Raw genomic sequence first — 14,568 nt, 5'->3', positions numbered from 1 at the left:
CGTCAATTTTTGAAATCTTTAAAAGTGTGAAGCCACAAAAAAAAAGGTTGAGAATCACTGCTCTACAAAATGGTTTTTTACGTCTGTTTAAGAACTATAGGAATGAAAAAAAGAAACAATATGAAAGTTTTTTACTTCTATATGAGGAAGTTTGAAAATAATTTTTTTATCCTAAGAATTCGTTGTCTTACGTTTTCTAATTTCTAACTTTTAGATAAAAATTGTTGTCAAAATACTTTTTTTGAAAGCATAAATGGTGTAACATTATGTATTTATGTATACTTCTTGCATATTCTAATGCTTGAAGTAATACGATTCAGAAAAGTATGGAATTAAAATTCGGTACATAGGTATTAACGCCGCCGCAGCTACAGATTTAGCGGATTTTAAGTGCCGCCTATCTACACCAAAATTTTTTGAGTAAATCATAAAATGAAACACTTTATTTAAAATCAAAGTAGTCAATCGGATTTCGGTAGGAAATGGGCCGATATAGAGTTTAGCATAGATTCAAAACAATCTCTATTTTCTTCTCTATCTTAACAATCTCTATCTCTGCCGTCATATTAACTTTAGTAAATAAAATTCCAAATGAAATAACATTTCCAAAACGTACGTTTACCAAGATAAAGTTTCATGTCTGGGATTTGGTACATTTTTGTTTTTTTGGTAAAATATTTCGCTCCTGAAAAAAAAAAAAATTGCATCTTGTTTTGTTTTTGGCAAATCCCAAAGACGAATTTTCGTAGCACTAAAAAATAGCGTCAAAAAAGAATTTTTTTTTTTGTAGTAAGCATTTTTTATTTTACGAAACTTAAAATTTTTTGATAAAAATTGCTGTCGAAAAACTTTTTTTACAAAATTAAATTTTATAAAATTATGAGGCTTATGTATACTTTTTGTTCATTTTAATTTTTGAAGTAATATGATTCGTAAAACTATGGAATGTAAAGTTTAACTAAGCCATTCATGTTATATCATTAATTTTAGTAAAACAAAATCTCTGGTATTAGGTTTTAACTCTTATAAGAATATACATATTTTTTTCTGTTTATGTGTTTTGGATGTTCCTTCTCTAAAAAAAAGAGATACCATTTTGTTTTCGTTTGCATAAGAAAGGATATTAAAAATTTTTTTTTTGAATTTAATTAGCCACGATAAAGAAGGAACGTTGCAATGCTGCACGCTACATTAAAGACGTCTCTAGAGTAACTGAATCACTGTTCATATGGAAATCACAGGTATCCGTCTCATACAACAACGCCCCCTATAGTTCGTTGCGATCGTGAATACTTAAAACTAAAGTGGTTTCTTTTCATGTATGTATATCCATATGTTCAAATGTATTTTCTAAAATTTAAGCCCTTTTTTTTATAAATCATTGTTCTTTCCATATATTTTTAGATCTTATAAAGAATTAAAGCTGGTGTGAAAATTCTTATGGGCCACTGAGTAATAGTATGGAACAAGAAATATAGTACGAGAAATAAGAATTAAACGCTGTTTTTCGAAGCTCAGTCGCCAAGGAAAATAAAATAGCCATAGTTTAAATACCTTACACTTAAAGCAATGTGATGATTTTAAACTGTATATAATCTTGCCGTGAAGAATTATTTGGACTTTAGAACAGACAAAAAACTTAAATATTTAAAAAGTTATTAATTTTTTTTTTAAAAAAAAATCTCTTATTTCACGACATTTTTCAACCTAGATGAAAATTATCAAAATCACTGTTTTATTCCCTGTTTTTGCGAATTATATAAAACTAAGTATAAAAGCATTGGAGTAAGTATTTAAATATTATAAAAATTTTTTTTCATTGTCACAAAAGTGTGGATTTTCTCAATATTGACGTTTTGGGCCATTTACAACATAAGCGTAGACAGCGCTGGCTTTAAATGGGCAAAACTTGACCTAACAGTCATGAGTAACAGTTGAAAACTCACAGCAGTTATAAAAATAGCATATTATTCTCAAAAAAGCATCTATTACGACGGAGCCATCGAAGAACAGCATTTTGCTTTCGAAGAGTAGTAGTGATCAAATTAAAAATGAATGGTTTATTTTCCTACTATAAATAGAAGCAAGAAAATCGTAATTCAAGAATATATATTTTTCATTTTATTCTACGTATTTTTCTAATGTACTTTTAAGAAGAACATATTTTTGATGTTCTAAAGCATGGTTCGCATTTCTTTGTCTCGCGTTATTTCATTTAATTTTATAAGTTTATTCATTTTTTTTCTATGTCTGTAATTTTAAATAGCAGCTTTTGTTAAGAAATGTCAAATGGCGGCAATTTTTGTCTCATTCAGTATCAAAGGAAGCTTGTATTCGAAGTTGTAATGACTAAAGCTGAAGGAATCGTAAAATTTATTTAAATGATTAATAAATTGGGAGTTATTCTCAATTTAAAAATGTAGATTTACAAACAATGCATAATTTGGCAACTTGACAAAAATTCTTCAGTATGGCATAGATATATATTTTTTTCCTTTCGGTTTAGTAGTAGATTTCTAGTCATTTATTATTCTTGTGTGCTAAAAATTTTTTGCATGTTAATTTAGACGTCTAGTTTCTGCCACACTAGACGGCAGCACCGAGACACTATTTGGATGCTAAAGTGCACTAGGAACTTAATTTTGCCGGAAATGCCAAGAGGTTATCATAATGTAGAGTTCTAAATCAATGATTTCTATATCACATTTTTAGTTTTTTTCTAAAATTACTAATGCCCCGGTCACAATTTATTAAGAATAATATTTTATATATTTATAATAAAAATTATGAAATCAACTGAATAATTATTAAAACAAATCCTGCTTTCGAAATTCGTTTTAATCGAAAATACAGTCAAATCCCACCATAAGGACCCGTCTGAGGACCCAGTATTGTGATTTCACATAATTTATTTAAAAATTAATAACGAATTTAATAAATAATTAATAAAAATTTAAAGAGAAAAACACTCACCTAGCTGAAAATTGGTTTTAATTTTACATTTTATGAAATAAATTTGATTTTTTACTAAACACAATTTGATTTTAAGTAGACTTCATGAATATTCTTATCTACAATCTGCATAGTATCCAAGACTTTCTGATCCACATTTTCTGCAGGAATATTCAGGATATTTACTGCGTATTTTACTTCAGATATTAGATGATGCTGAAATGTCATTTTCTTCTAAGAAGTCTTCTTTTCTTTTACCAGAAATGAATACTTCATCTCATTAATTAGTAGTTTTCAATTATTTATTTATTTATTTTGTGAGCATAATCTATCAAACTTTTCTTTTAAAGCCGGGGTTCCCCCAAAAGAAATTCGATCGTTCAGGGTTCCATAGACCTAAAAAATCATGAATCGCTAATCTAACACTCACCATTAGCTTTTTTTACGTGAATATTAAGCTTAGAAGAGAATTTTTGGTGATTCATCCTCGTTCTACCAACAATAAAACCAACTACTAACACCAGAGCCAAATACACTTATATTTCAAGTAAAAACTAGAACGAATTTTTGACCCCTCCTTTTTCAATGAAATTAATTTTTAAAATTTTTAGGTGAATATTATGCTTAGAAGAGCATTTTTGGTGATTCATCCTCGTTCAACCAACATTAAAACCAACTACTAACACCAGAGCCAAATACACTTATATTTCAAGTAAAAACTAGAACGAATTTTTGACCCCTCCTTTTTCAATAAAATTAATTTTTAAAATTTTTAGAACTTACGATGATTTATTTCTTTAGGCAGGTGTGATACGTAAAACAAAAAAGCATACGTGAAAAAAAGACACTGAAAACAGTAAAATATTATGTCAAGAGATAAGCTGTTATTTTATCTAAAATTAATACAAAATAATTGAAAAAGTATGAACAAAATGTTTAATAAAAATTCTGCGTCAAAGAGTTAAGGGCATAAGAGTGACATTAGACATAAAGAGTTTAAAAAGAGTGACATAAGACATTAAAGTAAACCTTTTCTTCAAACCTTGAACTCGTCTGCGGAACAGATTGCAATTTTAATTATAACTTAACCATTACTTCGAAATCGACAAAACAAATTTCTCACAGTTTTTACCAACCTCGTAACAGGAAACAAAAATCAGCTAATTTGGAGGTTGTCACTTTAGTACATTTTTAAAAATATAACAAATTAAAAATCGTTATGAGTTAAATGAAGTTTTCGGATGAAAGATTTTCCAAAAAACGAGGTTTCATTAGTTATAAAATGAGCCATATAAAGAGTACCTTAACATACAATGTGTTTTCAAAGTATTTTACATGGAGTTTTTTTCAAGTTCTATTTTAAAGATTTTTCCTTTTGTTCCTGTCTGTTTCTTTTCTGAATTCAGTGGAAGTTTCATTCACTTCCACTTTCGCCAATGAGCTATCAATTTTTCAATCGCGCGAACTAGACCACATCCGCTTATTATTCACTAGTAAAGTTTAAATTGGAAACTATTCTGTGAGAAAATGCATTCATAGATATAACTGATATCATTCATTGTCTAATTTAAGCATAATAGTCTTTATAATTGAGTGTGAAGAAGGAGATCCCTAGAATGGAAAGTTAAGTGATGTTGATTATACAGTTGATTTGATGTTTTATTTTTAGTCGAAAAATAATAAGTGAAATAAAAAGTCAACGTTTTGTTTTATTTTATTTATTTTTTAATCGTCGTTGAAAAGCCGACCCAATTTTCGGGTTTACGACTACTAATGTTCAACTCCGTAGCCTTGCAATTATAAATCCAATACAAAAGTCAAGGGAACTTCTGGATCATGTATTGGGAGAAATTTGCTTGCGTGCAATTACTTTTAAGTAATTTCAGTAATAAAATTACATACTAGATATAAATAAAATTCAAACATACCTGTAAGCAGAGAAATCCAGGTGTTGTGAATTGTCACAGCACCAAAACAAAAACACAAGTTTCAAATTATACCAAAAACTGACACCTCCGTATTAGAAAAAGAAAATACATAAATAAAAAACTAAAACAAATGCACCAACCGAAAGAACACAGTGTTATAGACACTTGTGGATGTTCCGCAACTTTTCCCAACTATCCCAACTTCCGCCTAGGTAACATTCACTTGACGTTTGTTTCCGCTTTTAAAAAAATGAGATAAATAAAACGAGGAACTCGAAAGATCTCTCGAAAATTTCTCGGAAAAGGGTTTTTTCAGTCGTTATGCAAAAGTTAATGGGGAAAAAGATTACGTCATAAATACGTAATTGCTATCAAAGTGACCGATCTTAATCTAAAATAAGTTATTTGCAGATACAGTTTTTCCACATTTACTCATTAAGATAAGAATACACCGAGTCAGAAACATTTTTTTAAAAAAATTATTCAATTGTTAAGAACCATATTTATGTTATCTTTAAAATTATAATTTATAAAGCATGGTATTGACAATCCTGTATTGATTGCCAAAAAAACAAAATTTCAAAACATACTAAATCCCAGTTTAGAGAATATCAACAACCCGATGAAAGATTTAATGAGATACATATTGACCTAATTGGACCGTTACCCCCCATCCAATGGAAACAGATACTGTTTGACTTGTATTGACCGTTTTACAAGCTGGATAGAAATAGTTCCTATACCTGATATCAAAGCTGAATCAGTCGCCAGATATTTCTATGAAAATTGGATAGTTAGATTTGGAGTGCCATACAGAGTAATTACCGATCGAGGATCACAGTTTGACTCTGAAACGTTTAAATATCTTACCAACTTATGTGGAGAAAAAATCAACAGAACAACTGCATATCATCCTGAAAAAATCAGGGAGAACCAACTTGAGCTATTATTCAGAAAACAAATTAAATTTTGTTACTAATCTTTTTTATTACAATATCAGAATCATATAACGGTTGTAATCGGGCTCTTGATTATACTGTATATGATTTGTCGCTGTACGTGTTGTATAAGCTTCTTGCAATAAAGTACTACTATTAGATAAAATCATCTGTTTTTTTCTTCTGAACGTGCTTTACATTATAGTGAAATCTGTTTTCATGCAAAACTTAGTTTCAGATTGAAAAGCTGGAGAAGTGTGCTTCAAATATTTAGGTATAATATGTTTCGATAGTAAGTGAATATACTTATGTGGATATTTTCTTACGAATTAAAAATCACAGAGATGTAGGGAAATGATGAGCTACTTTTTTGAGCTACTACTTTTTTCCTCTAAAAGAAGCAGATTTTACAGAAATTTCTTCATATAATTATTAAGAATTAAAAGTACAATTTAGAAAAAAATATAACTATATGTTGCTGTCTTTTTTTTCTTCCTACAACTTTTTTATTTATGTCTAAAATAAGATAAATAATTAATAAACGCAATTATATGTATCACATAATGAGTATTACTAGTGAAATAGAAATTATTGTGTATTAATAATGAAGAAAGGAGAAGCGTGATTGCCAAGATTATTTCAGGAGCTCCAAAATATTTATTTTCTTGAATTAAGCTTAATTTATTTATTTCGAAAAGGTTATTAGGATAGTAACAAAAGAGTAACGAAATTATTTCAGTTGAGTTAATAAAATATTAATTACAAAATTCTAAACACAGCGCTCCTTCCTCTTTTTAATATTTCTGCATACAAAAATTCCAATGCCATTCAGGAATACAAAATTGATGAAATCTGAAACCAACTTATTATGCATGATGCTTTTTAGTTAATTTAATGAAAAATCATTTTGTTAATACACTGGTTATCATAAATTAAGGAAAATTCACAAAAATCGCGATAACTCAAGAAATTACACATGGAATTTTATGAAACTTACCCACAATATACAACACATAGTAAGGTATTAAACAACATAAAAAGAAATTATCAGACATTAATAGTAGTATAGAAATTAGCACATGTATAAAATAAACAAATTGGAAGTATCGGTTTGCAATAGAAAAAGTACCTTTAATATGGAATATGATTGCCTCTAGAAGCAATACAGCACAAACAGCGATGTGTGATGCTTTCAATTATGCGGTCTATCAGTTCAATAGGAAGTGAGAGCCATTGCTCTTGTAAAGCAGTTGCAAGCGTGGCAAGGGTCTGAGGGGGCGGATTGATGGCAGATACACGCCTCCCTAGAGCATCCCAAACGTGCTCGATAGGATTCAAGTCCGGGGATCGAGCTGGCCACTCCATGCGAGTAATTGTTTCCTGTTGAAGATAATCATCAACAATGCGAGCTCTGTGTGGTCTTGCATTATCGTCCTGTAACAGGAAGCAATCACCAATTGCCCCGGCATATGGGCGCACATAAGCATCAAGGATGTTGTCTCGATAAACCTGAGCATTCACGGTTCCCCTTGGAAAGACATGGAGGTATGTGCGCCCTCCTAAGGATATGCCTCCCCAAACACAGACACTGCCTCTTCCGTATGCATCTCTTTCACGGATGTTTGATGGATGATAACGGGTCCCAGGTTCTCTCCATATCAAATAACGTCTACTGTCACTTTCTAGACTAAACCTGGACTCATCCGTAAAGAGAACAGGCCTCCATTGATCTGACGTCCAGTGGACATGTTGTCGGGCCCACTGCAAACGGTCTCTCCTATGGCGTGATGTGAGCGGCACGCAAATGGCTGGTCGTCTCGCATACAGACCACCTTCGTGGAGCCTTCTGCGCACAGTTGACGTTGACACCAACCTTCCGGTGGCTGCAGCAAGAGAGGATCTAAGATGTGTCGGAGTAGCGGTTCTATTCCTGCGTGCACTTAATGTCAAATATCGGTCATCGGCACTGGTCGTAACAGTTGGCCGTCCTTGACTGAACCTCCTAGATGCCGAATCTGTGGTTTGAAATTGCCTCCAAAGTCTATGAACCACAGATGGACTCACATTTAGCCATCTGGCCACTTCTGATTGACTCTGCCCTGCCTCTAGTCTCCCGATGGCTCTCCATCGTAGTTCTTCAGGCAAATGATGCCTAGAGGTCATTATTACGAATTGGCTATCTCAGATTTTCAATGTCGCAATCACAGTAAAATTTGTGTGCTTTCTCTCAAACTTGGACTTTTATGCTCCAGGCAGATGACGTAAGCCGAGTGCAGCGCCACTAATTTGCATATTGCAATTTTACTCAGCTACTCTTAGTGGACAACATATGCAAATTTTGCACGGTTTGGCTTACTTTTGAAAGAGTTATCGCTATTTTTGTGATTTTTCCTTAATTTATGATAACCAGTGTATATTTAATTTCGTAAAGATCGATAAATACGTGAAATTTAGCAATAAAAAATATTTTCCAACTTTTAACTGCAGGATTATGTGTAAAAGAAAATAGGATATATACATTTGAAAGCATGCTTCAACGTTATACTCGACTTGAATTCAACTTTCTATGGAAAAAAACATAGGTGCTAAATTATACATCTGTTGTAGTAGATTTGCAATGTAGTGGAATGGTCCCTCTGGCAATAATAAACTAGAAAAAAAAAACTTTTATAATTTTCCAAACAGTAGTTCCCAAAAGGTGTTCTGCGGAATTTTAGGGTTCTAAGGGAGTGTCACAAATGATCCGGCAATTAAATTTAAAAAAAACAGTCATGGTTTCCAAAACCTGTGATTATATATATCTCCAATTAGCAAGCCATCACTTGTTTAATATTTCGGTTCTTTTTATGAAATTGCTTAAGCAAAATATGTGCTGCGATCTGGGAAATGACTATATTGTCATTTCCCAGATGGACATAATTGGATTATGGTACATAATAAGCTTATAACCTAATAAGCCTACCTAATAGTAACCTAATAACCTAATAACATAATAACCTAATAAGCTAGGGAAAAAAAACATTTCACAATTTTCTAAACAGTGGTTCCAAAGACATGTTCTGTGGAATTTTAGGGTTCTAAGGGAGGGTCCCAAAGGATCCGGCAATTAAAATAAAAAAACATTCATGGTTTTTATAACCTGTGATTATATCTATTTCCAAATAACAATCCATTACTTGTTTAATATTTCGGTTATTTTTATCAAATATTTTTCTAGAAAAATATACTAAATAAATTATGAAAAAGATCAGCATTTATAAAAAATATTCCCAGTTGAATTTTTCACTTTAAAGGGAACAAAAAAAAATCAACAATAAAGAAATGCTTTTTATAACCATTCTCACATTTAACTCAGTACTTTAATGATAGTTCAATCAATATTCCTTTTCGAATAAAAAAAAAACATAATTCATTGTATTTCATTTATTTTCAGTTTATGCATACCAAAATTAAATTAAGAGTTAAGTTTGATATCGCTTTATATCTGTGGATTCAACTGTCTTACATAATGCCTATTTTTAAAACCAATATTGACAAAAAGGTTTAAAAATTTACAATTATATTATTCGAAAATAATTAGTAGTGCTTTTTTGGTTAGGTTTGCAATTGCTGACGAACTTTATTAAGTTGTGGTTCCGCCGAAAGAAGGATCCATCCATTAGAGTTGCGTAGTCAGAAAAAATTGAGAACCACTGTTCCCAAATATCTGTATAAAAAATCATATTTTTCACAAAGCGTTATCTGTATTACAAATAACTCGATTACCTGATTCACGCATTCTATTTCTTTAATATCTCTACATTATTTAGTGGAAAAGAGAAAAGAAGTAGTCACAAGAAAAATGATAAAATACAGATATACTTTATTAAACGGGAAGGAAAAAAAATGAGAAAAGTATAAGGTATAAAATTACAGGATTAAAAAAAAGTAATGGAACTTAAAGCAATTTACAGTGATGGATTCTGATATGTGAATGTTTTCGAGACAAAACTGCTCTCACAGTTTCTTCGAATACCTGTCAACAGAAATAAAAAAGAGATGTAAAAAGGCAATGGTAGTAATGCAATGGTACATTATCAAAAATAAGAAATTTATACAGGGTGTCACAAAAGTCCCATAATGGGTTAATACTTCGAGAAATGCACACCGGATCAGAAATAATGATGTTTAATATTTCACAAAAAGTTATCCAATGACATTGAACTCGCTACCCCAGATTCAGAAGGTGAACCATCTATCCTTTATTCTCATATTTTCCATCTGACATGCATTTCTCGAGATATGTCAGTATAGAATAAATAAAAATATATATAAAAAATAAGTACTGCCATTTCATGTCAGCACTGTGGTCGATGCAAGCCGGATGCGGAATTCGTATCGACCAGCCATCACAGGGATTCGAACGCGGTTCACCTCATTGGAAAGCGAACGCTCTATCTCCCAAGCCATCACAGCACTACAAGTTACATTCAATTATCATTTCTGAAGGTCATAGAGTCGTTTAAAGTTATTCTCTGTTGTCTTAACGTTTCTAATTTTAGAATGAAAACNTTGGTGCAAGCCGGATGCGGAATTCGTATCGACCAGCCATCACAGGGATTCGAACCCGGTTCACCTCATTGGAAAGCGAACGCTCTATCTCCTAAGCCATCACGGCTCTACAAGTAACATTTAATTATCATTTCTTAAGGTCAAAGAGTTGTTTAAAATTATTCTCTGTTGTCTTTACGTTTCTAATTTTAGAATGAAAACATTCAGCAATGAAAATTTTATTTCTGCGGCATTGACTTTATTTTTATGACGATACGACTTTCATAATGATTGGAAACTAAAATTTTTCTGAAGAGAAATATTGCGACTATTACGCACCAGTTTAAGCCTCTCCATTTTTAAAGTAAGTCTTAACATTCCTACACTATTTGTGAGACACAATACACTATTTCTGAGCATATACAGCATCGCTAAGAAACGGAAAAACACGTTAGCGTTAATGTAACGTATACGCAACGCAAGAGTTGTTTGTTATCCAAAGTTAAAGGGCCTAAAATTAAAATTGTTCTATAATTATATACAAAAAGTATGGAATGATACTACTTTAATATGAAGCATTTTATAGATTTATAAGATATGCATCGTTTTATACTTATTGTGGAGGAGATTATTGTGGGAGGAGGATATTGTGGAGTGTAGGCAGGTCACCACACTTATTATACCGTTAACTGTTTTATAATTATAAAGCGGTAAATAAGATAAATTAACTTTTTTATAAGTTATTATTGTTTTATAACAAATTTTATGCAAAAGTTGCATTTAGTTAACCAAAGCAATTAAAAAGCTTACGATAATTTTTTTAAAAAAACTTTTTTTAAACTTAATTTTTTGCACTACTGCTAAATAATTTCGTTAGCAGCAAAAAAAAAAAAATGAACGGCTTCTGATAGCAACCAAAAATTAAACAAGTATTTAAAAACAAGTTTGTGGATGATGCTGCAATGGTAGCGAAGAGAAATTTCTGATTTAAATTTTATTCCAATAGAACCAAAAACTAAATCTGCCGAGAAAAAATTTAAGATTATTTAAATTAATTATTTCAAATTTTCATACAACACTTTATTAATCGCTTTATTAAAACTTTATTAATTCACTACATGAAAGTTTCAAATCTCTAAAACTCAGAGGTGAATAGAGATCAGTTGAAATTTAGGCTTTTATTTTTAACAGACAGACTTAGGGTGCTGTAATTGCTGTCTTTTTATTGTTCAAATACAAAATGTCTCTCTTTATACACTCTATTGCATTTTCCTTATACTGATTTTGGTAGAAACGAAGAAACTTATTGAAAAAAAAACAACTTTTTTTTATATTTCCAATGAGCTGCACAATCGGTCTTGCCGATGAGCAGACCTAGTGCGTTCTCCAGAGGAGGTATCCACTCTTTCAGGACCACCACAATGGGTGAGATACCGTTGGTCATGTTAATTTGGACGTCTAGTTTCTGCCACACTAGATGGCAGCACCGAGACTCTATTTGGATGTAAAAGTGCACAAGGAATTTAATTTCGCCGGAAATGCGAAGAGCCAATAAGGCACTCCAGGGATCTTTTGCATGCCGCATAATCATACGATTTGGCCACTAAGGATTTTCTGCATTCCGAAAATCCGGTGTCTGGGCCGGGGATCGAACCCGCAGATTTAGACTCAGAAGGCCGACGACAAACCAACTGCGCCAACCAGCCACAAAAAAATAAATAAATAAATAAACTTCACATAGGAATTTTAATTTAATTGATTGAAACTTTTATTAAATGTCTAGTGTATGGACTATTCACTACTGGTTGCTTTCTTATGAGCTAACTCAGTATTTATCAGTTGTCTTAAAATTGTGAGTTATTGGGTGCGAAATATAGAAACAATATTATAAAACAACGTGACAACGCCTTGAACAGCAAACGTTATACTAATGAAGCCTCTGAGTAAATATCATCACCGGTTGCAATACATTTGAAACAATCAGTATTACCATATACCAGGCGTTTTATCAACACCTCTTAGAAGAGAAAGGCTCAATTTAGTAATCCGACGTGACGGACATAAACTGCGCAGTGGGGATTTAAGAAATATGTCACTACGTTCGGGCTTCTAAACTGAGCATTCGGGGAAGATACCACTGCGTAAGGACTCTTAAATTATCAGATTTCTCGCTTATTGCTGCAGCGTGCAGAGGCCTTCTCTTTTCTTGCTTGATAGACACTTTTTGTGCAAATGAACTGTGCAATAAGTTTTGAAAATTAAAAGCATTTTCGTTAAATTACGAACAGTAAAACTTAGAGGTGCGTAACTTTAAACTTATCCCCTATCACTTAACATGTTATTCCACAACGCTCTTTAAACATAAACTTGTTCTCAGATTTCACAAATTTGCATAATTTATCTCAAAACTCAATAGTATGATACAGGCAGACTTATATTAGTGTTTCTCGACAAAAATGACCCTTAACACATAACAATAATAAACAATAGTATACCAGATAAAAAAAAAAGCACATACTTCTTTTACTCCATGAGTTTCCTTCGCTGAACATTCTACATATTTGGCAGCCTTAATTTTTGAAGCTAATTTTTTCCCTTGCGTTCTACTAATAAATTTATCTTTAGAGTGTTCTTCTGCATTTTCTCTTAGATCTGTTTTAGTACCTGTACGAAAGTTAGTGAAAAAAATGATTTCAAAACATTATTTATTCGATTAACAAAATAAACTCATTACATGAAATTTCCAACTAAAGAAAAAAAATCAAGGTTTGGCAAGGCTATCAAAGATTTTCTATTTGGCTACTAACTTATTGTTTTTGACAAAGGCAACCACATTTATTGTGATGCTGCCACATTTGTGTCAGTGCACTAGACGAGCTCAGATGGTGCAAGTTTTAAAGTAAAATTGAATGTATAAACTAATAAGCTCGAAACACTAAAAACCATACTTACTTTTATTGAAAATGAATTTTAGTTCTGTATACGACTGGACTCATACCTCCGAAAGAGCGGGAACCATTTAGCTATTTGACTAGTTAAGAAAGAAAAAAAAATGCCGAAAATTCCGAATTGTGCCGAAGATGATGAACGATTTTAAAATTAAATAAAGATAGATGTCTATGGTCTGCTTCGTATTTCGTAGATATTTATTCTCACTATGTTTTAAAATAACTTGCCAAGTTAGTCAACAGAAGGCTCTTCTGTTGATGAATCATTTTAAAACAATTAAAACGGAAAAACTATTAAATATCTCTTGCTGCATATCAGACTATCTGCTGCACCGAGTTCTGTTAATTTTGTCCCCGGACTGCGATATACTGTTGTTGCAAGTAATTCTTATTTTGGAAACATTTGTTTTCTAGCTTTCGCAGTTAGCGGCACCGTTTGTTAAACTTTTTTAATAATTTTGACACTTGGAGAGAAGAAATTTTTCGGCCTCCTAAGCAGAACACTACTGTCAATCGTACATTTCGATTCCCCTTTCGTATTCGTTTTTCTCTTTTTAAATCGTCTCTCATTTTTTGGACACCGGGTAAAATAAATAGATTTAAACTGCTTTTCATACATAAGTCAAATTAGTCCATTTAAGCTGGAACAGTCGTTGATATTACCATGCGACAAAAATAACCCAATACTTGCCTTTCACACCTTGCCAGTTAACATCTAAAATGCCTTACTTTTTCTCAGGGTATAAAATCCAACCCCTTTGCTCGAAATGTCGCCAACATCAGGCTTTAGCTGAAGATGTTTTAAGCTGCTTAGGAGTTCTTCGAGAAGAAATTTACACTTCTCCTCTCCTTGTTTTCGACTTTTTATTCATCAACATATTAAAAGTCGAAAACAAGGAGGTTAGCTGAAGATATTTTATGCTGCTTAGGAGTTCTTCCAGAAGAAATTTACACTTCTCCCCTCCTTGTTTTCGACTTTTTATTCGTCAACGGATTTATGGATCTGGTCTGTCGCCGTCAGACCTTTGGAAATAAGTAACAACAACAGTCCACAAATTCCTTCAGGACTGTGATCTTTTCATCGTGATCGGGCGATGACATCACGTATGATGCTCATCACACGTGATGTTATCGCCCTATTCTCCCTTCACGACCATGGTATCATACATAAAACGATCTTTCCTGACTTCTAACGACCCAAGATCACACGGACGTGATCGCAATACGGTACTCTTGTATTACATTTTGTACGTATACGTACTTTTTAGTACA

At 32.1% G+C, this 14,568-nt stretch overlaps 2 protein-coding genes across 2 annotated transcripts in view; one reads left to right on the top strand and one right to left on the bottom strand.

Annotated features, from left to right (window-relative positions):
• LOC107457287 (ras-related protein ced-10) overlaps positions 1-14,568 on the top strand; it is a 149,467-nt gene that overhangs the window by 70,016 nt on the left and 64,883 nt on the right. The window lies entirely within an intron of this gene.
• The window catches only part of LOC122272611 (ras-related protein ced-10-like), a 15,223-nt gene continuing 10,315 nt past the window's right edge, over positions 9,661-14,568 (bottom strand). The window contains exons 4-5 of the mRNA XM_043056475.2: positions 12,867-13,012; positions 9,661-9,833 (exon numbers count right to left, since the gene is read on the bottom strand). Coding sequence (XP_042912409.2) covers positions 9,756-9,833; positions 12,867-13,012 — 224 coding nt within the window. The 3' untranslated portion in view covers positions 9,661-9,755. The remainder of the gene's footprint in view (positions 9,834-12,866; positions 13,013-14,568) is intronic.

The sequence above is a fragment of the Parasteatoda tepidariorum genome, chromosome 2 (genome assembly GCF_043381705.1).
Source record: "Parasteatoda tepidariorum isolate YZ-2023 chromosome 2, CAS_Ptep_4.0, whole genome shotgun sequence".
Taxonomy (NCBI): domain Eukaryota; kingdom Metazoa; phylum Arthropoda; class Arachnida; order Araneae; family Theridiidae; genus Parasteatoda; species Parasteatoda tepidariorum.
This window is presented reverse-complemented; position numbering and strand designations above follow the sequence as displayed.